The 27,265-nt window shown below is 43.3% G+C and overlaps 1 protein-coding gene across 2 annotated transcripts in view; it reads right to left on the bottom strand.

Moving 5' to 3' along the window:
• Positions 1-270: 270 nt before the first annotated feature.
• SMS (spermine synthase) overlaps positions 271-27,265 on the bottom strand; it is a 128,399-nt gene continuing 101,404 nt past the window's right edge. For both annotated transcript variants that reach the window (XM_070750718.1, XM_070750719.1), the window contains exons 10-11: positions 4,214-4,329; positions 271-2,892 (exon numbers count right to left, since the gene is read on the bottom strand). In XM_070750718.1, the coding sequence (XP_070606819.1) occupies positions 2,853-2,892; positions 4,214-4,329 (156 nt within the window). In that variant the 3' untranslated portion in view covers positions 271-2,852. The remainder of the gene's footprint in view (positions 2,893-4,213; positions 4,330-27,265) is intronic.

Below are 27,265 nucleotides of genomic sequence, written 5' to 3' on the forward strand. Positions count from 1 at the left end.
GCCGCCCCGAGTCTTTGGAGAGGGGCGGCATACAAATCCAAATAATAAATAAATAAATAATAAATAAATATGTCTAATTTGTTATTATATGAGAACTTCAAGGTGGTAAATTCCAGTCTTTATAAAATCCAGTGACTATCAGAATTAAAATAGACTATTTTCTGTTAACTACATCAGAAAATTATCCCTGAACTTTTCCATGTAGTGTATTGGCTTTTCATTAGAAATGGAGTAGCTCTACAAACAGTCTACAAACCAGTCTACAAACAGTTTTCTTTAATTAACAAGAAAATAATTTTATTGAATGGTTTTTAAAATAGAAAAAAAGAGAATGGTACATTTTAATTATCTCTTGCTTTCTTACTGCATCAACATTACAATAAGAATCATATCTCCACTATTATCAGGATCTGCTTATAGCAACACAATAAGCAAACAAAAATCATTACACACAGATTTTACAAAAATATAATTTCACACCATGTGCAGAAGCATACCGGGAGACATCAATCCAATAATGCAATAGGCTTCCACATGCATATTCAAATAGCATATGTGCTAATTGATGGCTTAAGATCAATAAGATTTATCCCATCCATACGGCTCAACTGGCACAAAATATAAATACAAGATTCCTAAATGTTTCAGATCAACATGGTACACCAAAAATGTTTTCGGTCCAGACCACAGTGAATGAAATGGGACGTGCCTTGTGCTGTACAAACTAATCTCCCATTAATAATAGATAAAACTGGTTAAAGGGCGAGTATCAGGTCCACCATCGTGTCCTGCCATTCTATTGGAAGTGGGGAGGGGAAAGGAGGCTTGTTGGCATTTTCACATGCTTTTGCTATACTGCTTGGGAATTAGGGAGGCTCATTGTCTTCAGAGATGGAGCAGAGTCTCTCCCATCATGTTACAGACTGGTTTTAAGGTTGCCATGCCCTGATAGTAAAATGTTATCTGCCTAGTATCTCAGCTTTCTCAAAACTAGTGTGTGGCTACCGGTGGACTGGTTAGGGGAGTTGGGCTTGGGGAAACCAAAGAATTGTTTTGTGCTTTGTGCGGGACTTTTCATATTCTACCTTGCTTTCTTGCAATCACTTTCAGTAAAACTTCTTTCGATTCAACTTAATGGATTTAAGAGTTTTGCTTTCCTGAGGGACCAGCTGAGGCAGTGAGTTTCTAGCATATTGTTTATATTTAATGTATATTTATCCATCTAGGAATATTAGTATGAAAGCTAAAAGAGCATGTAAGCACTCTTACATAAATTCCAACTATTCATATTTAAATTGGAAAAATAGTCCACCCCCTTGTTTTAACTGTTGTTTGATTCTACCCTACTTACAATAAATACACAGATTGTTTTTGATTGACATTTCACTACATACTAGTTAATTTAGCAACACTATATGTATTTATTTATTCAATCAATCACATTTATCTCACAAGAGACTCTGGGTGGTGTACAATAATGGTACAACACTATACCATTATTAAATAGCTTGTAAGCCCCTTTGCAGATGGAAAGATAACAATTTATATCTTTCTATGTTGAAAAACAGATGATGAAAAAAGAAACTAAATAGTTCATTCCTCCTATAACCAGGCTCCAGTACTCTCATACTAATTCTTATACAGCAAAGACACCATTTTTTTCACACTATAAGACGCACTTCTCCCCGTCCCCAAAAGTGGATGAAAATATTTATGCATCTTATACAGCAAATATTGCAGTGAGGGAGGGGGTTGGCGCAGTGGCTTTTGCCACTCCTTGTCATCATTGCTATCATTTGCCGCTTTGGGGGATGCTGGAGCCTTTGCTGTCGAGCAGCTGATTGGCAGTTGGATCAGTCTACCCAAATATTGTTGATCAGTATACCCTCTGCCTATTGCCATTGCCACCTACTGCCATCATGGAGAATGGTGGTGGCGGCGATAGGCGGTGGTGATCCCCACCACCCAGAAAAGCTGATTGGTGGTATTCCAGGAGGCCAATCTTACCGCCAATCAGCTGCTTGGCAGCGAAGGCTTTAGTGTTCTATGGCGGTGGCGGCGGCTCAGCTGACCAGTGGTCGGTGCAACAGAGCGGAGCCTAACGCGCCATATGCTGAGGCTCTGATAACATGCTGAAGTTGACCAGGCTGTTTGCTACAACAATGTTAGCCAGATGGATACTGGATGGATGCTGGGGGGCGGGCAGATTTTTTTTCTTGTTTTCCGCCTCTAAAACTAATAGTCCTGTGTGTCTTATAGTGCAAAAATGTGGTAGATTTTAACACTACCATGTTAAAATATAATAGTACTTTTGTGTCACTTTTTCAAGGTGAAATTTATTCACCATGATTAAGTTGAAAAAAATCCCAGTGAGTTAGAAGGTATTATTAAAAAAATAACATCTACTCTTAATTTTTTTCAGGGAAGCACAGTGATCATTTGACAAGAAATGCACAAGTCACACCATGATTATAAAATGGATGAATGTTAAAGAAAAAAACCTACAGTATCACATTAAATGCTAAGATTGACTTTTAAAACCTGTGTTTAAAGTTCTAAAATAAACATAATAAAATGATCACATTCTAAAGGTTCAGTGCATTCAGCAGCTATAATTTTGCTGCTAATTAAGCTAATCTGACTTTCAAAAATAACACACTAGTTCAGCAAAATATACATTGTGCATTTGCTTTTAAATTAAAATAATAAAAACCATTTAAAGAATTATCAATTGATAGTGTGACTAAGTTTCAAAATAATCTACAGCATATAATTTAGAGTCAAGACACCAAGATAAAGCATGTAGCAAGCCTACACATTTCATGCAGCATGTGTAGTGCAGTCTTTCAGCTTCAAATATCAGTCTTCTTCCAAATAGTATAAAATACCCATCTAAAAAATAATCAAGGAATCCAATATTTTGTTTTCTCATAAGCTTAGTTTCCCAACACGTATAAGAAAATATTTCAAAATAAATCTTCATTACTTTGAAAATAAATGAGAAATTCATTTTAGCATACTTCATCCTTTACATCTCTAATATATTTTTAAAAAAACGTTATACTGCTAAGCAGAAATTCTTTGATGATTCATTAAGACATTAACATTATGATTCCTGAAGCATCAGGAAAACTTGCATTAAAAAGTTGTAATAGAATGTACAAATGTACGTAGAATGTACAAATATTTGTATATTTGCAGGATTATGAGTTCCTGCCCAAGAATTTCCTATACAGTAATACCTCATGATACGAACTTAATTGGTGCAAGGAGGTTCGTAAGACGAAAGGTTCGTAAGACGAAACATTGTTTCCCATAGGAAACAATGTAAAGTCAATTAATCCGTGCAACAACACCCCCCCCCCCCGCAAAAAAAACGGCTTTTGGCGACTGCTGGTGACAGCCGGCCTGGAGGGCTTCCCAGCACCCCCCCGAACCCGGCTGGGAAGCCCCCCAGGCCGGCTGCGACCATTTAAAACAGCCACCCGGCTTCCCAGGTGTCTCCTGAAGCCGAACGCCAAAGCCGAACTTCCGCGTTCGGCTTCGGGAGACAGCTGGGAAGCCACGCGGGTTTTAAAAGGTCGCAGCCGGGCTGGGGGGCTTCCCAGCACCCCCGAACCCTGAACCCGGGTTTGGGGGGGTGCTGGGAAGCCCCCCAGGCCGGCTGCGACCTTTTAAAACAGTCGCCCAGCTTCCCAGCTGTCTCCTGAAGCCGAACGCCAAAGCCGAACTTCCGCGTTCGGCTTCGGGAGACAGCTGGGAAGCCGCGCGGCTGTTTTAAAAGGTCACAGCCGGGCTGGGGGGCTTCCCAGCAACCTCCCGAACCGAACCCGGGGTTCAGAAAAATTTTGCCTCTTCTTATGAACTTTGTTCGAGTTACGAACCGGCGTTCGGGAGGCTTCTGGGAAGCCCCGCCGCCCAGCTGTCACCTTTTAAAACAGCCGCGCGGCTTCCCAGCAGTCTCCGAACACCGGTTCGTAACTCGAAAAAAGTTCGTAAGAAGAGGCAAAATTTTTCTGAGCCCCGGGTTCGTATCACGAGTTGTTCATAAGACGAGGGGTTCGTATCTTGAGGTACCACTGTATTAAGACAGTACAGAGTGTTAAGCCATAATATACTTTAGGCTTACTGTGTCATTCTGGTTAAGACAGCTATGATTTAGCATCAACTGAAATAGGATTGTTAATAAACATGTTTTCTTATTGAAGGATACAGCTCCATGTATGAGGGAACACATACAACCTCTTTTGAGAATTCCACAGGACAATATAATCTGCCAAGCTGCTCCTCATAGAGAGACAAGGCTTCCGTGAGGTTGACACAATTTCCCTGCAAGGGGTCAGAAGAGAAAAAGCAGTGTGTCAAACAATCTAATGGAAAGGCAGAGAAGGCAATTATATTAAAAAAAAACATTTCATGAATTGGTTCTTTATTATTAGAAGACTTTATAATGTGAGTGTGCATAATTTCAAATATAAATTATAATGACTATTACAACAAAGTTGAGGCATAAAAAGGGAAAAATAAAGGTCTTTTTTTACAAAATTAGTAACTAGACAATGTACCAAATGCAACAAAGGCTATTAAATATTGCCAAAGGATAATCTTATACAGCATATAGCAATTAGAATAATGGAATATGAATATTCCAAGGGAAGATAGCTAAAGATATATTTTCTTATTTTACTGTTATTAAAAAGCTTTTTCATTAAAAATACTTCATATTTTTGTTAATGTTTAAAAAGTGCAAGCTATCAAAGTATTACAGAATAATAGCAAAATATTATTTAAACAAGATCAAACGTTACATAAAGCTTTGATAGTAATCTAAAATTAACCACAATCAGCAGTAGTTATTTGGTTCGGATATCTTTTACAAAGCCTATTATTTTGCCCACATCAAATTAAGTAGAATAGTACATAAATAATCTATGTGTATAATTTAAAAATCACAAATAGAAAAAAGGCACTAGGTCATTTATGGAACAATAAATTGAAGTTGTTTAATGGCATGACCAAATCTATATAATGTGAGTAATCTAAAGTCATGTTTAACAGACCATCATTCTTGTTAACAAATTATAATTATCATCTTCAAAAAGTAACTACCGTATTTTTCGGTGTATAAGACATACCTTTTTACTGCAAAAAATGCTTTAAAAACCAGATGCGTCTTATACACCGAATGCTGATGAGCGCGCGCACGCGTGCGTGCGGCCCCCCCCCCCACAGCCCATGGTGGGAGGCAGGCATCTTGGCCCTGGGGATGGCCAGGGGGCTGGGCATAGCATCAGCAGCAAAGCCTCTTTCCAGGAGGCTGCCCGGGACCTCCAACTGGCAGGGACAAGGCGGGTTTGAGGAGCAGCATCACCAAGAATGTCATATTCATGCCCCAGGCCAAATCGCGAGGCTGAGGTCTGCAAACAGAAGACCTGAATGGGCAGAGCCATCGTCCGCACCGGCACCATGTTATTGAGCGGTGGGCTCGGCTCAGGCGAATGGCAGGGGCTGGGCAGGGGCCGTCTCTCCCTGGCTGAAGCAATTCCGAAGCGAAACTTTTTCCTCCCCCCCGTAGCGACACAGGAGTGGTACAGCTGGGAGGAGAGGAAGCTTCATGCCAGGAGGAAGGAGCAAAGGGGGAGTTGGGGGAAAAAGGGGCAGAGCCGTGAGGATTTTGTCTGATGCATTTTGAGAACGTTCATTCCACTCACAAATGTCCTTTCAGGGTATTTGGCATCAAATGGCATCTTTTCTTTCCTAATACAGAGGTAGTGAAATGGCAGGAAAATGTAACTTTGGGGTAGGAATAAGTTAGACTGAACCAAAAACTATTTTTCTATGTTCACAAAACAATAGGACTGCAAATAGCAGGTATGAATTGCAGCTCCTACGAACTACAGAAGGAGTGGCTTCTAACTCTTGGGGTGGGTGGGGGAAAGAAAGAGCGAGGGCTGACTCAGTGGTGGGGGAGAGAGAGGAGCAAATACTTCGGCTTTGGGGCTTACCGGCGTTTTTTCCTGTTAACGAAGCCTGGTGGCTGCAGCTGCAAACTTGACTTTCTCCTCTACTCACCCCTCCCTGTTGTAAACGTTTTATCTGTTTGCCTGGAGGGGAGTGGGCGAAGCAGCAACGCCTGGAGGGGGAGCATCTGAGCTTCTCCTCCGCCTTCCTCCCTGGCGCCTTGCTTTCCTCGCTCCCTTGGGCTTTCTATTCAGCAACCTTCCTTTCCTCTTCTCTTCTCCTCACCCTTCTGCTCCTTTTTTCCATAGCTTTTTGTTGCTGGCCTCTTATCTACCCCTTTGGGTTTAACTTGATATTAGGGTGCATGGTTTTTGTTATTTTTCAGATAGCTTTTTGGGGTGTCAGTTGCGAATCTGAGATTGTGATTTTAATTGTGCCCAATCATTCCTCTTCTAGGTTCACATAGAGCAGGGGTAGGCAAAGTTGGCTCTTCTATGACATGTGGACTTCAACTCCTAGAATTACTGAGCTAGCATGATTGGCTCAGGAATTCTGGGAGTTGAAGTCCACAAGTCATAGAAGAGCCAACTTTGCCTACCCCTGACATAGAGATACTGTGAGAGTTTTATGACAGAGAAGCAATGCTAGTCTGTGCTGCATTTGTTTCTTACTTCAGGGATCAGCTTGGAAAAGAGCCGTTGTACCTACCTGAACGGTCTTCTCAATGCGCTGCGTAGAGAGTCCAACATGGGTTATACTCTAGTCTTATTGGTAGGGACTGAGTTTGAATTAAAATAATTAATTTGGCAACGCCCCCTGCCTGCCCCAGAGGGCTTAGTTTTAAAATGAAGGCGTAGACAGATTCACTTGATAAAAATTTTATTAGTTACAATAACCAGAAACAATTAAAAACTGTGACCCTGGGCCATAAACAAGGCTGGCTGGGTTTTGGACTCTCCATGCAGCGCATTGAGAAGACCATTCAGGTAGGTACAACGGCTCTTCTCCAATGCGCTGCTTAGGAGTGTCCAATGTGGGATATACCCAAGCTATGAAGACAGGGAGGGAGCAGGCCTGCCCAGGGGAGCAGAGGGACTGCAAACGCGTTGAGGTATCCGCCTGCCAAAGGCTGCTTCCGCGGAGGCAAAGGCATTGAGACGGTAATGTCTAATGAGCGTCATTGGAGATGACCATGTTGCTGCATGACAAATGTCCTCCACTGACGCCTGTGTATTCCAAGCGGCGGAGGTAGACACACTTCTGGTGGAGTGCGCTGTAATTCCTTGTGGAACCTGCTGGGACCGGGAAATATAAGCCTCAGCTATGCAAGATCACATCCAACGTCCAATGGTTTGGGAGGAGACCTTTTGTCCCTGAGTGGCAGGAAGAAAGGAGACAAACAAAGCTTCAGATTTTCTAATCGCTTGTGTCCTACGAACATACAATTTGAGGGCTTGCCGGACATATAGTTTGTGCCAGCGGTGTTCTAGAGGGTGAGCAGCTTGGGCGCAGAAATCCGGGAGTACGACCTCTTAGGAACGGTGGAAGGGCGTGTTGATCTTTGGTAGGAACACCGGGTCCAGTTGTAAAACCACTCTATCTTGATGGAATATGCATAAATCCTGACATACAGAGAAGGACAACAGCTCTGACACCCTTCTGGCTGAGGTAATTGCTACCAGAAAGGCAGTTTTAAGTGAGAGAATGCAGAGTGGAACCAAGCGCATTGGTTCAAATGGCAGGCCACTTAATGCCTGAAGGACCAGTGGAAGGTCCCAGGTAGGGTATCTGTGAACCACACCTGTGGTCTCATGTTTGCAGTGCCGCGGAGGAAGTCCCGAATGCAGGAGTAGTGATACAGGGACCTCAGGTTGCCGAGGCGAAGTACTGTGGACAACGCTGCTACATGCCGGCAAAGGGTGTTGGGTGCTAGCCCTTTGTCAAGCCCTGCCTGGAGAAATGCTAGGATTTGTTCTAGCAATTCTTGCAGCGGGTCCAGGTTCTTGGAAATGCAGGTGTAGTACGCTGACTAGGTAGAGTTGTAAATCCTGGTCGTTGAAGACCACTGGGCCGCCTGGATAGTACCTATTACGTTGTCAGGCAGAGACAGTGATCTCAATCGACACCATTCAAGTGCCAGATGGTGAGGTGCCACCATTGAGGGTCTGGGTGCAGTGTTCCCTCTAATTTTTTTTCGGTGTGGGTGGAAAAGTATAGTGTCTATGGGGCAGTCCGTTCGGGACTAGGCGGCTTATAAGTATAAATAAATGAATGAATAAATGGGAAAAAAATCCCTTCTTTTTTATTAAAAGAAATTAGTAATAAAACAAAACCAAAATCTATTACTATTAAAACTAAAACAACCAGCAAAACCAAAAACACAACTATTAATAAATCCATGCTTTAAAATCTTCATTTCTTAAATATTTATTATAGTAATCTAGTAACACTATGAAAATCTACCTGAATACCATTAATATATTTCCATAAATTATACTTTCCTATAATTTCATTCAATATTTCCAAGCTCAATTAATTTCCAAGCATTTACTATTATTAACTTCCATCAATCTTCTACTTTTCCAAGTATATTTTAAATTCATAATGCAGTCATAAAATCATACAGTACATATCATAAATCCTTTATTTATCATATGTATCTTCCATTAATTTTACTTTTGTAATTCTACATAGTTCTAAAATTCGAATCCAATTTTATGAATTAATACATTCTAATATAAAACAACACCTAAATATATCTTTTACCATAATTCCATAGTCAATCCATATTTAATAATCAATCATCCCTCCTCAAATTTCTACCAGTCTCCTTTCTGGGTCTCCCTCCTGTCTCTCCCCTTTTTCTCTCTCATTTGTTTCTCATTTCTCCCTCTTCCTTCCTTTTTTTCTCATTCATTCCCCCTCTCACTTCTCTCTTTTTCCATCCCTGTCTCCTGCCCTCCCCCGGTGTGTGTGAACTCTTGAACCATTTCCAAAAACAGGTGAGGCCTTGGGGTTTTTTCTTTGTTATTATTTGGGTGCTTTTTACCATATCAAGAGTCACTTCTCTCTCTCTTTTGTTTCTCTCTCTTTCCTCTCACTCTCTTGCTTTCTTTCTCTCTTACTCTCTCTCTTGTTTTCTTTTTCTTCTCTCACTCACTTTCTCGCTTACTTTCTTTCTCTTTCTCTCTTGCTTTCTTTCTCTATCTCACTCTCTTGCTTTCTCTCTTGCTTTTGTTCTCTCTCTCTCTCTTGCTTTCTTTTTCTCTCTCTTTCTTGCTTTCTATCTCTCTCTTTCTTTCCTTCTCTCTCTCACTCTGTCTCTCGCTTGCTTGCTTTCTCTCTTTCTCTCACCCCCCTCTTGCTACCTCTGTTCAATGGTGGCGGGGTCCATGCTCTCGATGCAGGCTGCCGTCGTCTCTTACTCATCTTCGGCGGCGGGGGAGCAGCCCCCAGCACAGCGGCGGTGGAGGAGGCGAAGCTCGGGGACGAGTTCCAGACCCGTCATCCCGGCACCAACATGGTTGGGCAGCGGAGGAGACCCGGCAGCAGGGGGCAGCCCCTAGCGCGGGAAGGAGGCAAAACCAGATGCCTGGGAAAGCGGCACGTTTGAAAAGCGTGCCACTTTCCTGGGCGCAGGGCTTGACGTCAGAGCCCCGCTGCCGCCTCCCCCTTCTGTCCCAGTGCAGGCCAAGCTCCCGCTTTGCCCCCTCGCAACCTGAACCCCCCCACTCCCACCTCCCACCATCCAAGGCCCCTTTGTCTCTGCCAGCTCCGCTCCACATACCTGCCCAGCCTGGCTGCCAACCTCCAGCCGGGATCCACACACAAGAAACAGCAGCAACAGCAGTGTTGCCACCGGGGAGGGAGCACCCGCCCCTGAAGAGGCGGAGAAGGAAGCGCGAAACGCCACGGCAGGGCACTGGGGGCCTTCTGCCACCCTCTCTGTGCGGCCTTTAAAAAGCGTGCACCAGCCTTAATTTTTTAATGCGTTACAGTGCGTGGCGTACCTTAGGGGGAACACTGTGTAGGTGGTGAACTGACCCTTGGGTGAGATATATCTGGCTGTCCGGAATCTGCCATGGTCTGGAGACTGATAGATCTTGTAGGTCTGCGAACCATGGACGACATGGCCAGTGTGGTGCTACCAGTAGCAGCTCCGTTCTCTCTGCCAGAAACTTGCTCACTACCCTCAGAATGAGTGTGGTTAGGGGAAAAGCGTAAAGAAGCCCGTCCGTCCAAGGAGAGCGTAGGGCATTGATACCCTCTGCTCCCCTGCACGGGAAGCATGAGAAGAAGCGGGGGAGCTGTGCGTTGTCTTGGATGGCAAAAAGGTCCACTTGTGGCGTGCTGAACTGTAGACAGATGTCCTGGAATATGTTTGGGTCCAAACGCCCTTCCGCTGGGTCCAATGTGGCCCGGGTCAACCAATCTGCTTGTGTGTTCAGAGTTCCTGCTATGTGCTCCACCCTCAAGGACTGTAGGTGTTGTTCCGCCCAGGATATCAATGTCCCTGCTTCCTTCATGAGGCACCGTGATTTTGTGCCTCCTTGATGGTTTATGTGAGCCCGGGTAGCCACATTGTCTGTGAGGATGAGGACTGGACGACCTGCCACGCGGGGGAGGAACTGGCGCAGAATCAGCAATACTGCCCTCAGCTCCAAGAAGCTTATGCTGTTGTTGGCAAGCTCTTCCGGTGTCCAGCTGCCCTGGGCTATTTGGTGGGCAGTGTGTGCCCCCCAACCTGATAGGCTCACGTTGGTTGTCACGGTGACGCACATTTGTTCCTTGAAGCAGGTGCCCTGATGGATAGTTGATGTTTTCCACTACTGAAGGGAGTGGTGGATCTTGGGCGGTAATTGAACTACCTTGTGGGTGTGGCTAGTTTTGTTCTTCTGAAATGGCAGGAGGAACCACTGTAGCTGGCGTGTGTAGAGTCCCGCCCAGGGGACCATGTCGATACATGACACGAACATGCCCAGTAGCCTGGATAGTAGGGCCAGCGGTATTTTGTGGTTGTGTCATGCCGCTTGTACTGTCTCCAGTAAGGAGGATTGACGTTCTGGTGACAGGAAGACACGGCAGCTGACCGTATCTATGATCATGGCGAGATGACGAAGCGATGTTGTGGGTGTTAGGTGACTCTGCAAGATTTATTGAGAAACCATGGGCCTGAAGGGATCAGATGGTGTATAATAGGTTGACCTGTGCTTGTTTGGGGGAGAGAATAATGATGTCAAATGTTCATACATTTCTTTTCCCTAACAGTATTTATATCAACAACATGTAATATTCCACTACATTTGATCTGTATAAATTCATGCTTTAGGATGATTTGTTTGCTATCAATTTATGCTCTTATATATTGATCAAAAATTTGTAAAATTATATATATTGTGCTTTAAGGGAAAATGAATGTGAAATGGAAGAAAGATTCAACCCTGAAAAGTTTCTTATAGTTGGCAGCTGAAGTGGGATGCATGCAAGAACTATCCACAAAGTCTACACAAAGCACATTGTGTGTAATGTCTGAAAGAGAATCAAATCATGTCAGACTAATCTCATTGATTTCTTTGTTACAAAGGTGTTGGATGAAGGTGGTGCTGTGGATATTGCCTATCTGGACTTCAGCAAAGACTTTGATACGGTTCCACATAAAGAGCTGATAGATAAGTTAGTGAAGATTTAATCCCTGGATAGTTCAGTGGATTTGCAGTTGGCTGAAGCATAGATATCAGAGGGTTGTTGTTAATGGCGAGTATTCTGAGCAGAGACAGGTTACAAGTGGTGTGCCACAAGGGTCTGTTCTGGGTCCTATTCTTTTTAATATATTTATGAGTGACATAGGGGAAGGTTTGGTAGGAAAGGTTTGCCTATTTAGTTTAGTTTGCCAATGACTCTAAAGTGTGCAATAGGGTTGATATTCCTGGAGGTGTCTGTAATATGGCAAACGATTTAGCTTTACTACCATGTTTCCCCGAAAATAAGACACTGTCTTATATTAATTTTTGCTCCAAAAGTTGTGCTACGTCTTATTTTCGGGGTGTGCCTTATATTTCTCAAATAAGACAAATTCACAGGCAGAAAAGCTGACCTCCCAAAGAAAGTGTACCATACGGTACACTGATTACGGTACGGTACCTGTAAGTATGGCACCCACACACACAAACGACGGCACTTATATGGTACAACAGTATACTCCTGCTATTGCAGCTTCTGGCCACCAGAGGAACTACAGTCTACGCACTGTAGTGGAGACTGTAATGGCGGTGAGACAACAGCAGACTGTATCTGCTGTACTGGACGGTACAAAGCGATGGAAGGGGCCAGCAGGGGATACCACATTATTACTGTACTGCTATGAACAGCTTTGAATGGTACCGTATGTTTTTCCACCGTACCATATGTAAACTTGACTACGCCTTATTTTCGGGGGGTGCCTTATATTAGCAAATTCTGCAAAACCTCTGACATGCCTTACTTTCGGGGTACGTCTTATTTTCGGGGAAACAGGGTAGATAAATGGTCAAAGCAATGGAAACTGCAGTTTAATGTTTCCAAATGTAAAATAATGCACATGGGGAAAAGTAATCTTCAATCTGAGTATTGTATTGGTAGCTCTGTGTTAGGAAAAACTTCAGGAGAAGGATTTAGCGATAGTGATTTCTGACAGTCTCAAAATGGGTGAACAGTGCGGTCAGGCGGTAGGGAAAGCAATAGAATGTTTGGCTGCATAGCTAGAGATATAACAAGCAGGAAGAGGCAGATTGTGATCCCGCTGTATAAAGCGCTGGTGAGACTACATTTGAAACACTGTGTTCAGTTCTGGAAACCTCACCTACAAAAAGATATTGATAAAATTGAACGGGTCCAAATTCGGGCTACAAAAATGGTGGAAGGTCTTAAGCATAAAACTTATCAGGAATGATTTAATGAACTCAATCTGCATAGTCTGGAGGACAGAAGGGAAGGAGGGGGCATGATCGAAACATTTAAATATGTTAAAGGGTTCAATAAGGTTCAGGAGAGAAGTGTTTTTAATAGGAAAGTGAACACAAGAACAAGGGGGTGCAATCTGAGGTTAGTTGGGGGAAAGATCAGAAGCAACATGAGAAAATATTATTTTACTGAAAGAGTAGTAGATGCTTGGAACAAACTTCCAGCAGATGTGGTTGGTAAATCCACAGTAACTGAATTTAAATATGCCTGGGATAAACATATATCCATCATAAGATAAAATACAGGAAATAGTATAAGGGCAGACTAGATAGACCATGAGGTCTTTTTCTGCCGTCAATCTTCTGTTTCTATGTTTCTAAGAGATTTAAAAACTTTAGTTAACACACTTATATATTTCTCTACCTTACATTGGTGAATATTTTCTAAACACATGTATCTTTCCACTAATGAAACAGAAATCTCTAATAATCAAGTATCTGGATATGATTGGGTGCTTTGCTAATTCAGGTCCATATTACAACTTAAAACTATTGGTCTTGCAAGTCAACATGAATATAGGACTTTAAAATGGGAAAGTTGGCTCAAATATCAACAATTAACATCTGGAACTGATTGCAGCTGCAATTTAAAAGGAAAATGATTGCATTTTTTAAAAGGAAAACCTTCTGAAGCATTTATTTACCTCAAACCAGCCAAGATTTTGGAAGGCTCACTAAATATTGTCGACATCATCTCCTGTGATAGTACTACATTTCTAGATGTTCCTATGTGGGTTGAATTTGCAGTCTACGTCTCTTTAAACATTGATGCTCCTGCTTTAGAATTTAATGCACAAAGATACTAGGATGGAAAATACCTCTGTAAAAATCATGTACCCTGGCTCAATTTCTTATCTTGCCATGCTAGATAGCGATAATTATAGTCCTATGCATTTTCAGATTTTTTTAAAAAAATTGACCACTGAAAATTAAAAACTTTGGGAACTACATAGCATATTTAATCCTTAATAATGCTGATATAAATAATAGCTTGACAAAATTGTGTATTTTTATTACATCAAGTATATTTGTGATCTAATAAATATTTAAGATGTTAAAGACTATCATTCTACGAAAAAGCTAATACTGCCACAGTCTTTTCCAATTACATCACCCACGATTTAACTTAAATGTACATTTCACTAGAAGAGCCCTTCACTCCTCCACTCGAAACAGAATATCTTACGAAAATAGACTAACTATCCTGGATCTTGAAAGCTTAGAACTGCGGCGCCTAAAACACGATTTAAGTATTGCCCACAAGATCATATGCTGCAACGTCCTTCCGGTCAACGACTACTTCAACAGCAACAACACAAGAGCATGCAACAGATTCAAACTTAATATTAACCGCTCCAAACTTGACTGTAAAAAATATGACTTTAACAATCGAGTTGTCGAAGCGTGGAACTCATTGCCGGACTCAGTGGTGTCAGCCCCCAGCCCCCAATATTTCTCCCTAAGACTCTCCACGATTGACCTCTCCAGGTTCCTAAGAGGCCAGTAAGGGACGTACATAAGTGCACTGATGTGCCTATCGTCCCCTGTCCAATTGTCTTTCCTTATTTATTTATTTATTACTTAGATTTGTATGCCGCCCCTCTCCGAAGACTCGGGGCGGCTCACAACACGTGGAAACAAATCATAAATAATCTAACAAATTTAAAATTAAAAGATTTAAAAGACCCCATATACTAACAGACATACACACATTATCTCATATATCATATACAGTATTTTCTCTCCTTTCCTTCTACTTCTCTTCTTTCTTACTTTCTATCTTTATATATATTACTTAATGTCTATTCTCTTTCATATGTATTGTATATTGGACAAAGAATAAATAAATAAGTAAAAAATAAAAATAAAATATACTTCAAGTCTCTGAATTTGTTAGTTGACATTTTTAGTAATAAAACTCCATCTAGTGGTCATAATGGCGTGAAATGGTATTTAAGGCACCAGCAAATAAGCTATCAAATTTTATACTCCAAGCCAGAGTTGTGGTATGTGGTATAGTTAAGTACAATAAAGAAAAACTATAAAATCACAATACAGTATATTGTATATTGTGTATAATGTATATTGTGCACATCAGCACAATGTAATGCTTAATTTTAAATTTTTAGTTAATCTCAGCACAACCATAATTTAATCAGTAAATAATTATTTTTTAAAATGAGTCAATTCCTTTTTGGCAAGAATTATTAATTTTTATTAATCCTAGTGTAGTGCTACTTATCCTAGTGCTTTTTAAATTAAAAGACTTTGTTTTCAATGATTAATAAAAATTGAGAACTTTTTGTATTATTGGAGACCAATAGAAATAGTTCTGTACACCATAGTTTTTTTTAAAAAATCTAATAAATGCCTCAGTGTGATGCATAGTTAAAGAGGTGGACTAGGCAACGGAAAACCAGATTCTCAATAAGTGACATTAGGTCAATCACTTCCTCTGTGGGAGGAGGAACTCTTAAGATACATAGAAACATAGAAACATAGAAGACTGACGGCAGAAAAAGACCCCAAGGTCCATCTAGTCTGCCCTTTTACTATTTCCTGTATTTTATCTTACAATGGATATATGTTTATCCCAGGCATGTTTAAATTCGGTTACTGTGGATTTACCAACCACGTCTGCTGGAAGTTTGTTCCAAGGATCTACTACTCTTTCAGTAAAATAATATTTTCTCATGTTGCCTTTGATCTTTCCCCCAACTAACTTCAGATTGTGTCCCCTTGTTCTTGTGTTTCCTTTCCTGTTAAAAACACTTCCCTCCTGAACCCTATTTAACCCTTTAACATATTTAAATGTTTCGATCATGTCCCCCCTTTTCCTTCTGTCTTCCAGACTATACAGATTGAGTTCATTAAGTCTTTCCTGATACGTTTTATACTTAAGACCTTCCACCATTCTTGTAGCCCGTCTTTGGACCCGTTCAATTTTGTCAATATCTTTTTGTAGGTGAGGTCTCCAGAACTGAACACAGTACTCCAAATGTGGTCTCACCAGCGCTCTATATAAGGGGATCACAATCTCCCTCTTCCTGCTTGTTATACCTCTAGCTATGCAGCCAAGCATCCTGCTTGCCTTTCCTACCGCCCGACCACACTGCTCACCCATTTTAAGACTGTCAGAAATCACTACCCCTAAATCCTTCTCTTCTGAAGTTTTTGCTATCACAGAACTGCCAATGCAATACTCAGATTTAGGATTCCTTTTCCCCAAGTGCATTATTTTACATTTGGAAACATTAAACTGCAGTTTCCATTGCTTTGACCATTTATCTAGTAACGCTAAATCATTTACCATATTACAGACCCCTCCAGGAATATCAACCCTATTGCACACTTTAGAGTCATCAGCAAATAGGCAAACCTTCCCTACCAAACCTTCTCCTATGTCACTCACAAACATATTAAAAAGAATAGGACCCAGAACAGACCCTTGTGGCACACCGCTTGTAACCTGTCTCTGCTCAGAATACTCGCCATTAACAATAACTCTCTGATGTCTATGCTTCAGCCAGCTTGAAATCCACTGAACTATCCAGGGATTAATTCCAATCTTCACTAATTTATCTATCAGCTCTTTATGTGGAACCGTATCAAAGGCTTTGCTGAAGTCCAGATAGGCAATATCCACGGCACCACCTTGATCCAATACCTTTGTGACATAGTCAAAGAACTCAATGAGATTAGTCTGACACGATTTGCCTTCAGTAAAGCCATGCTGATTTGGGTCCAATAAGTTATTGTTTTTTAGATGCTGATTTATCCTCTTTTTGAGTAGCGTCTCCATCATTTTAACTACAATTGATGTCAAGCTAACTGGCCTGTAGTTACCAGCTTCTTCTCTACTGCCCTTCTTGTGGATAGGCACAACACTGGCCATTCTCCAATCCTCAGGAACATCTCCTGTTAACAGGGATTGGTTAAACAAATCAGTCAGGGGGGTAGCAATGACAGATCTGAGTTCTTTAAGAACTCTGGGGTGGATGCCATCTGGACCCATTGCCTTATTTATCTTTAATCTTTCAAGTTCTTCTAAGACATCGGCTTCTAAGATCACTGGAGCTGAATCCGTACAGCTGGAAGCAATGCTATATCCCTCTATAGTATTATTTTGTAAGGTGTCTTTTGAGAAAACTGAACAGAAGTAGCTATTGAAATGGTCAGCGATCTCCTTATTTCCATCAATGCATGTATTATTCCCGGTACTAAGCTTTGTGATGCTGCAGTTTTTCTTCTTCCTATCACTAATATATCTGAAGAAGGTTTTATCCCCCTTCTTTACAGATTTTGCTATTTCTTCCTCTTTTGAGGCTTTAGCAGCATGTATTATCTGTTTTGCCTCCTTCTGTCTCATTTTATACACCTCTCTATCAGCTATACTTCCAGACTCTTTATACCTCCTATAGGCAGCCTTTTTTTCATTGACTATAGCCCTTACATCATTGCTAAACCATAGCGGTTTCTTCTTCCTTTTACCTTTAGTTACTTGCTTTACATAAAGTCTTGTGGCTTTTAAGATGGCCTTTTTTAATACAGTCCACTGGGTGCTCGCTCCTGCCATTTTATCCCTCCCCTTTAATTCATTATTTAAATATTCCCCCATTGCATTAAAATTTGTTTTTCTGAAATCCAATACTTTGGTTGCAGTATAGGATTGCTCACAATCAGTTTTTACATCAAACCACAAACATAGATGGTCACTGCAACCTAAATTTTCTCCCACCTTGACCTCTGAAACCCGATTCCCATTTGTAAAAACTAAATCTAGAATATTCTCCCCTCTAGTTGGTGTCTTAACTAGCTGTGCCATAGCTGCTCCTGTAAAGGCCTCTACTATATTCTTACTTTTGCATGTAAGGGCACTGGGGATATTCCAGTCAACATCAGACATGTTGAAATCACCCATAACCACAATATCTCCCTTTACTGCCATTAGGGTAATCTCATCCACCATCTTGTTGTCATGTTCCTCAGATTGCCCTGGAGGCCTATAGATCACCCCAATTCTAATGACAGAACCATCTTTATTTTGCATGCAAATCCAGAGGGTCTCCAGATCTTTACATGTATTTTGAATTAGTATTGTTTTTAGACTTTCTTTAACATAAATGGCTACTCCACCTCCCCTTCTCTCTATTCTATCCTTCCTATACAGTGTATATCCTGGTATGGATATTTCCCATTCATTAGAATCCTTAAACCATGTCTCAGTTATGGCAACCAGATCCAAATTATCTCTAGATATTATGGCCATTAACTCACAGAGCTTGTTGCTCAAGCTTCGAGCATTCGTGTACATTACCCGAAGAACATTATTTTCATTATTAGTTTGCCCCTTATCATCAACAACTACATCTATTTTATTTACAGCTCCCTTTTCATAAGCTTCCAGAAACTGATGTATCCTCATTGGTCGGGGACAGAAATCCTCCACATCTGGTACATCTCTGTCCCCTTTACCTAGTTTAAATGCCTGTCCAAAAAAGTTCTGAATTCCTCACCGAGCACCTGGGTTCCTCTGTATGATGGATGCAAACCATCCCTCTTAAACAACTCCCTATTAGACCACCTACTGACATCATGACTTACATAACCAAAACCTTCAGCTTTACACCACTGCCTTAACCATACATTAAACTCTCTGATACAACTTGTTTTACCCTCCTGGCCACAAACCGGTAACACCTCTGAGAAAGTCACTGAATCGGTTATTTTACCCAGCTCCACACTTAGACTTTGAAAATCTCTTTTTACTACATTAATATTTCTCTGGGACAAATCGTTTGTGCCAAGATGCACCACCACATCAACTTTACTACCTTTACTCACAGCCCTGACAATGTTTGTAATCCGCCTCCTGTCCCTGTGGGCAGTGGCTCCTGGAAGACACCTCATCACCTTCACCACATCCTTCCTCTGTCCCAAATCAACACCTCTGACAATCGAGTCACCCACAAGAACATGTGTCCTCTCTTTATTTCTACTAACTGGACTTGGTTTGGTGACACTATGCTCCACATTTACAACAACTTCTCCTTTGAACATCCCCTCATTCTCCGCCTGAGGGGCCTTGCTAATATCTACAACATCTTTACTATTTAAATCCGCAAGAACATTATAGGAGTTGGATACAGAGAGACCAAAATTGTTATGTTTTTGTTCAACTGCACGTAATCTTCCTGAACCAACAGTTGTCCAAACAGCCCTCCTCCTTGGGGGGCGCTGTGGAAGTGGAGGCTGCACACATGGCTGCATTACAGCACGTGTCTGGGACAATCTTTCCACTTCTGCCTGCAAGCTACAAACTAAGGACTGCAATCTAGAGATCTCTCCATCTAACCTAGATGTCCTAATGCAAAGAGGGCAGTACCCCAAGTTCCACAAGGTACTACGGAAGACAACAGCCAAACAAATGTTACACTGCACCAAGCCAGTCATCTTAACAATGTATTGAAATACAAGTACTTAGCAGGAAAATCAACAACCCCTATTGCTACCAAACTTTGCTGATTTTGGTTTATAGTTATATGATTCGCGCGCCGCCAGGCGCGCGGTCCACTATTTTCCTCTCCTCTTCCTCTTTCTGAAAGTGCAGTTTAAAATGGTTTTACTCACTCTTTTAAACTTCCCAGTCTAGTCCCCTCCTCCTTGATTTCAAAAACACAATCAGCCAATAGAATTTCCCCTTAAGCCAGTAATATCCTTTCCCCTTGAATTCAGAAATACAAACTGTAAGAGAACACTATTTTCCTCTCCTTTTCCTCTTTCTGAAAGTGCAGTTTAAAATGGTTTTACTCACTCTTTTAAACTTCCCAGTCTAGTCCCCTCCTCCTTGATTTCAAAAACACAATCAGCCAATAGAATTTCCCCTTAAGCCAGTAATATCCTTTCCCCTTGAATTCAGAAATACAAACTGTAAGAGAACACTATTTTCCTCTCCTCTTCCTCTTTCTGAAAGTGCAGTTTAAAATGGTTTTACTCACTCTTTTAAACTTCCCAGTCTAGTCCCCTCCTCCTTGATTTCAAAAACACAATCAGCCAATAGAATTTCCCCTTAAGCCAGTAATATCCTTTCCCCTTGAATTCAGAAATACAAACTGTAAGAGAACACTATTTTCCTCTCCTCTTCCTCTTTCTGAAAGTGCAGTTTAAAATGGTTTTACTCACTCTTTTAAACTTCCCAGTCTAGTCCCCTCCTCCTTGATTTCAAAAACACAATCAGCCAATAGAATTTCCCCTTAAGCCAGTAATATCCTTTCCCCTTGAATTCAGAAATACAAACTGTAAGAGAACACTATTTTCCTCTCCTTTTCCTCTTTCTGAAAGTGCAGTTTAAAATGGTTTTACTCACTCTTTTAAACTTCCCAGTCTAGTCCCCTCCTCCTTGATTTCAAAAACACAATCAGCCAATAGAATTTCCCCTTAAGCCAGTAATATCCTTTCCCCTTGAATTCAGAAATACAAACTGTAAGAGAACACTATTTTCCTCTCCTCTTCCTCTTTCTGAAAGTGCAGTTTAAAATGGTTTTACTCACTCTTTTAAACTTCCCAGTCTAGTCCCCTCCTCCTTGATTTCAAAAACACAATCAGCCAATAGAATTTCCCCTTAAGCCAGTAATATCCTTTCCCCTTGAATTCAGAAATACAAACTGTAAGAGAACACTATTTTCCTCTCCTCTTCCTCTTTCTGAAAGTGCAGTTTAAAATGGTTTTACTCACTCTTTTAAACTTCCCAGTCTAGTCCCCTCCTCCTTGATTTCAAAAACACAATCAGCCAATAGAATTTCCCCTTAAGCCAGTAATATCCTTTCCCCTTGAATTCAGAAATACAAACTGTAAGAGAACACTATTTTCCTCTCCTTTTCCTCTTTCTGAAAGTGCAGTTTAAAATGGTTTTACTCACTCTTTTAAACTTCCCAGTCTAGTCCCCTCCTCCTTGATTTCAAAAACACAATCAGCCAATAGAATTTCCCCTTAAGCCAGTAATATCCTTTCCCCTTGAATTCAGAAATACAAACTGTAAGAGAACACTATTTTCCTCTCCTCTTCCTCTTTCTGAAAGTGCAGTTTAAAATGGTTTTACTCACTCTTTTAAACTTCCCAGTCTAGTCCCCTCCTCCTTGATTTCAAAAACACAATCAGCCAATAGAATTTCCCCTTAAGCCAGTAATATCCTTTCCCCTTGAATTCAGAAATACAAACTGTAAGAGAACACTATTTTCCTCTCCTCTTCCTCTTCCCCCAAGATATTGAAATAAAGGCAGAATATAATTCAAATAGATTACAAATATAATAAAACCTTTCTTCTTAACTGGGTTTCTTGACACTTATGAATAACTTAAAATTCTAAGAGAACTAACTATAATAAATTTGTCTCCACATTTCAGACGAATAAGAAAGTGTAACCTGAAACATAATTAATCAAAAGTTCTGGAATGGCTGGGCAAGGATTGATTGAGCCAATCCAATGGGACTTGGATGACAGCAATGAGAAAAGGAGGGCATATGATGCAAAAAAACTGGAAAAAAATAAATGATTTTGGAATTTGGTTCTGACAAAATGAATCTGGCTCAAAATAGTTTAGCAAAATTTCTGGAATGCAACGATTTTCTCCTAGGTTGGAGGTAGTTTCGTGTAGTGGTTAAAGACATAAATCTACAAATGGGAAGATCTGAGTTCTGCTTTAGTCATGAAACCAACTGGCTATCACTGGGATAGTCACTGTCTTTCAGTCCCTTGGAAAAAAGTAACAGCAATCCACTTCTGAAATTTTGCCAAGAAAACTGCAGGGATCTCTCTAGGTAGTCACTAGGAGTCAACACTGACTCAAACAAATAATGGCAGAACACATATTAACATATGTGTTCTGGTTGCAGCAGTGAGGAGTGGAGAGAGGGAACGTGCGCTGAGAACAATGGTGAAATCACATCAATAACATCTTAAAATTGACTAAAATAAGGCTTAATTTACAGCTATACAATCCCAGGATTTGTGATATCCTTGGCGCCAGGACTGGTGTTGGAGAGCAGTGGCATTATGGAAAAAAATTTGATAGAACACTGTACGCAGGACAGCTAAGCCGAAATGGCGACCAAGCTGAGAAGGAACTGACGGAATGCAGAAATGGCTGCGATAACAGCAATAACAATGCCGCCTTAATTGCATCAGCGGAATCCCGCCCGGCCGCTATGTTTAGGGTAACCCGCTCCCTTCTTAATCAGGGGGGAGTTGAGGAGCCCTTGCAGAGTAGTGCTGAGGATTTTAACACATTTTTCTCTGATAAAATCGCTCGGATTCGAGCGGACCACGACTCCAATTGTAAAACAGTCAACTGACAACAAGACAGTCGAGGTGACTGGGGTTAAACGTCTTTGTCCATCTGTCTGGGAGGAGTTTGATTTGGTGACACCTGATAAAGTGGACAAGGCTATTGGAGCTGTGAGTTCCGCCACCTGTCTACTGGATCCGTGTCCCTCTTGGTTGATTGTCAACGCCTCCTTGGGGAGGGGGTCCTTTCCGGCTCCTTATAAGGAGGCACTTGTGCGCCCCCTCCTCAAGAAGCCTTCCCTGGACCCAGCCATGTTGAATAACTACTGTCCAGTCTCCAACCTTCCCTTTATGGGGAAGGTTGTTGAGAAGGTGGTGGCACTTCAACTCCAGCGGTCCTTGGAAGAAGCGATTATCTAGGTCCTCACCAGTCTGGATTCAGGCCCGGCTACAGCACGGAAACTGCTTTGGTCGCGTTGATGGATGATCTCTGGCGGGCCCAGGACAGGGGCTTGTCCTCTGTCCTGGTGCTTCTTGACCTCTCAGCGGCTTTCGATATCATCGACCATGGTATCCTTCTGCACCGGCTGGAGGGGTTGGGAGTGGGAGGCACTGTTCTTCAGTGGTTCTCCTCCTACCTCTCCGGTCGGTCACAATCGGTGTTAGTGGGGGGTCAGAGGTCGACCTCTAGGTCTCTCCCTTGCGGGGTGCCTCAGGGGTCGGTCCTCTCCCCCCTACTATTTAATATCTACATGAAACCGCTGAGTGAGATCATCCAAGGGCATGGGGTGAGGTATCATCACCGCTGTGCGGTGGGTGCGCTCGGCGCTGGAGGAGACCTGGCGGACGGAGAACTGACCATTGTAATAGGAGAGAGGAGACTGAAAGGAGACCAAGGGAGGAGGACTGGTAGAGCAAGGTCTGGTGGTGGGAGAGTTATACAGACATGGACGCCCCCTCCCTATTTTGGGGGGGGGGGAGAGAGAGAGATGCTGAATGATCCTTGACTTTTGAATAACCTCTGCCCCTGAGAACTTGGCACTTTGAGAAACTTGGCACTTTTGAGAAACTTGGCACTTTGAAAAACTTGGCACTTTGAAAAACTTGGCACTTTGGGAAACTCAGCACGTTGAGAACTTTAGCACTTTTATTAGTTGCTGCTGACCGGATTCCCTAAATGAATTGAATCATTCACTATTACCTATATTTGTATTTTCTGTATTTTTATTGTTATTTTTATTCAGTTTTATATTTATAGGTTTTTTTAAAATTTGATAAATTTAGATATTTTTCTTATTGTATTTTAATAATCAAGTTAATCTATTTTAATTACTACTAATTTAATCTTAATATTATTGGGGGGTTTCTTAATGAATGGATGACTGGGGTGTATGTAATATTGTGCATAGGATGAATGATTGGTGTGACTGTGATGGTTGGAGTGGGTGGGGTTGTGGTATGCATGAGATGAATGAAAATAGTACGAACGACAGATTTGGCCCACCTGACGCTCGGGAGACAGGGGAGGAAGGGGCACTGATCTCTGGGGTGGCAGAGGGTCGGAATATTCCAGTGTTGCTGGGGAGAGGCAGATATGGCGGGGGCCACAGAGTTAGCCGTTCCAGGGGAACGGGGGATCGTTGCTTAATAACGATCCCTTGTTCTGGCTCTGTGAGCCCAATCTTGGGTACTGGTGATGAATGTAACTCTGGCCCTGGGCTCAGGTTGCTGCTATTCAATGCCAGGTCGGTGGTAAATAAAGCTCTCCTCATCCGGGATTTGATCCTGGATGAGGAGGCCGACCTGGCATGTATTACTGAAACCTGGCTGGGCCCAGAGGGGGGTGTTCCTCTCTCTGAAATTTGCCCAGCTGGGTTTCAGATATGGCATCAACCTCGACCCCGGGGAAGGGGGGGAGGAGTGGCTATTGTAGCCAGGGAGAGCCTTTGCCTACGTGGACTCATTGCTCCGGAAATTGCGGGTTGCGAGTCTCTCTTGATGAAGTTGGACTTAGGGGTTCAGGTGGGCTTATTTCTCACGTACCTGCCTCCCAGCTGCGTGTCAAAAGCCCTGCCTGTGCTACTCGAGGAGGTAGCCGGGTTGGCGGTGGAGTTCCCCAGACTTATTGTCTTGGGGGACTTCAACCTGCCGTCACTCGGCGAAACCTCGGGGTTGGCACAGGAGTTCATGGCCACCATGACAGCCATGGACCTGACTCAAGTAGTACGGGGTCCGACTCATGAGGGGGGGCACGCACCTGACATGGTATTCCTTTCCGAGCAATTGAGCAATGGTCTGAGACTAAGGGGCTTAGAAGCAGTGCCTTTGTCATGGTCAGACCATTTTCTACTACGGCTTGACTTCCTGGCTCCAATCCTTCCCCGCAGGGAGGCGGAACCAATGAAGATGTTCCGCCCCAGACGCCTAATGGATCCAGAGGGTTTCCAGACGGCGCTTGGGGTTATTCCAGAGGCACTCATCCACAGTTCGGCAGAGTCTCTTGCAGAGGCCTGGAATACGGCTGCTGCGGAGGCTCTCGACCGGATTGCGCCTTTGCGACCTCTCCGTGGCGCTAGACCCCGTAGAGCTCCATGGTTCAACGAGGAGCTCCGGGAGTTGAAACGCCAAAAGAGACGTCTAGAGAAGCGATGGAGGAAGAGTAGGTCTGAATCTGATCGAACACTTGTAAGAGCTTTTATTAAGACTTACAAAGTGGCGCTCAAGGCGGCAAGATGCGCGTACCATGCCGCCTTGATTGCATCAGCGGAATCCCGCCCGGCCGCTCTGTTTAGGGTGACCCGCTCCCTTCTTAACCAGGGGGGAGTTGGGGAGCCCTTACAGAGTAGTGCCGAGGACTTTAACACGTTTTTCGCTGATAAAGTCGCTCGGATCCGAGCCGACCTCGACTCCAATTGTAAAACAGAGTCGACTGACAACGAGTCAGTCGAGGTGACTGGGGCACGTACTTGTCCACCTGTCTGGGAAGAGTTTGATCTGGTGACACCTGATGAAGTGGACAAGGCCATTGGAGCTGTGAGTTCCGCCACCTGTTTACTGGATCCGTGTCCCTCCTGGTTGGTTTCGGCCAGCAGGGAGGTGACACGGAGCTGGGCCCAGGAGATTACCAACGCTTCCTTGGGGAGGGGAGTTTTTCCATCACTCTATAAAGAAGCGCTTGTGCGCCCCCTCCTCAAGAAGCCCTCCCTGGACCCAGCCGTACTTAACAACTATCGTCCAGTCTCCAACCTTCCCTTTATGGGGAAGGTTGTCGAGAAGGTGGTGGCACTCCAGCTCCAGCGGTCCTTGGAAGAAGCCGATTATCTAGGTCCCCGGCAGTCGGGTTTCAGGGCCGGTTACAGCACGGAAACCGCTTTGGTCGCGTTGATGGATGATCTCTGGCGGGCCCGGGACAGGGGTTTATCCTCTGTCCTGGTGCTCCTTGACCTCTCAGCGGCTTTCGATACCATCGACCATGGTATCCTTCTGCACCGGCTGGAGGGGTTGGGAGTGGGAGGCACTGTCCTTCAGTGGTTCTCCTCCTACCTCTCTGGCCGGTCGCAGTCGGTGTTAGTGGGGGGCCAGAGGTCGACTCCTAGGTTTCTCCCTTGTGGGGTGCCTCAGGGGTCGGTCCTCTCCCCCCTGCTATTCAACATCTACATGAAACCGCTGGGCGAGATCATCCAAGGACATGGGGTGAGGTATCATCAATATGCGGATGATACCCAGCTTTACATCTCCACCCCATGCCCAGTCAACGAAGCGGTGGAAGTGATGTGCCGGTGCCTGGAGGCTGTTGGGGCCTGGATGGGTGTCAACAGACTCAAGCTCAACCCGGATAAGACGGAGTGGCTGTGGGTTCTGCCTCCCAAGGACAATCCCATCTGTCCGTCCATCACCCTGGGGGGGGAATTATTGACCCCCTCAGAGAGGGTCCGCAACTTGGGCGTCCTCCTCGATCCACAGCTCACATTAGAACAACATCTTTCAGCTGTGGCGAGGGGGGCGTTTGCCCAGGTTCGCCTGGTGCACCAGTTGCGGCCCTATCTGGACCGGGACTCATTACTCACAGTCACTCATGCCCTCATCACCTCGAGGTTCGACTACTGTAATGCTCTCTACATGGGGCTACCTTTGAAAAGTGTTCGGAAACTTCAGATCGTGCAAAATGCAGCTGCGAGAGCAGTCATGGGCTTACCCAGGTATGCCCATGTTTCACCATCACTCCGCAGTCTGCATTGGCTGCCGATCAGTTTCCGGTCACAATTCAAAGTGTTGGTTATGACCTTTAAAGCCCTTCATGGCACTGGACCAGAATATCTCCGAGACCGCCTTCTGCCGCACGAATCCCAGCGACCGATTCGGTCCCACAGAGTGGGCCTCCTCCGGGTCCCGTCAACTAAACAATGCCGGTTGGCGGGCCCCAGGGGGAGAGCCTTCTCTGTGGCGGCACCGGCCCTCTGGAACCAACTCCCCCCGGAGATCAGAACTGCCCCTACTCTTCCTGCCTTCCGTAAACTCCTCAAAACCCACCTTTGCCGTCAGGCATGGGGAAAGCAAACATCTTCCCCTGGGCACGTTGAAGTTATATATGGTATGTCTGTATGTGTGTATGTTAGTACAGGGGATTTTCTTAAACTTATAATATTTTAATTAATTGGATTGTATTGGATTGTTTTTCACTTGTTGTGAGCCGCCCCGAGTCTTCGGAGAGGGGCGGCATACAAATCCAAATAATAAATAAATAAATAAATCAATACACCGATGATACCCAGTTATACATCTCCACCCCATGTCCAGCCAATAAAGCAGTGGAAGTGATGTGCTGGTGCCTGGAGGCTGTTGGGGTCTGGATGAGTGTCAACAAACTCAAACTCAACCCAGACAAAACGGAGTGGCTGTGGGTCTTGCCTCCCAAGGACAATTCCATCTGTCCGTCCATTACCCTGGGGGGAGAATCACTGACCCCCTCAGAGAAGGTTCACAACTTGGGCATCCTCCTCGATCCACAGTTCACATTAGAGAA

Source organism: Erythrolamprus reginae, chromosome 4 (genome assembly GCF_031021105.1).
Source record: "Erythrolamprus reginae isolate rEryReg1 chromosome 4, rEryReg1.hap1, whole genome shotgun sequence".
In the NCBI taxonomy this organism is placed as follows: Eukaryota; Metazoa; Chordata; class Lepidosauria; order Squamata; family Dipsadidae; genus Erythrolamprus; species Erythrolamprus reginae.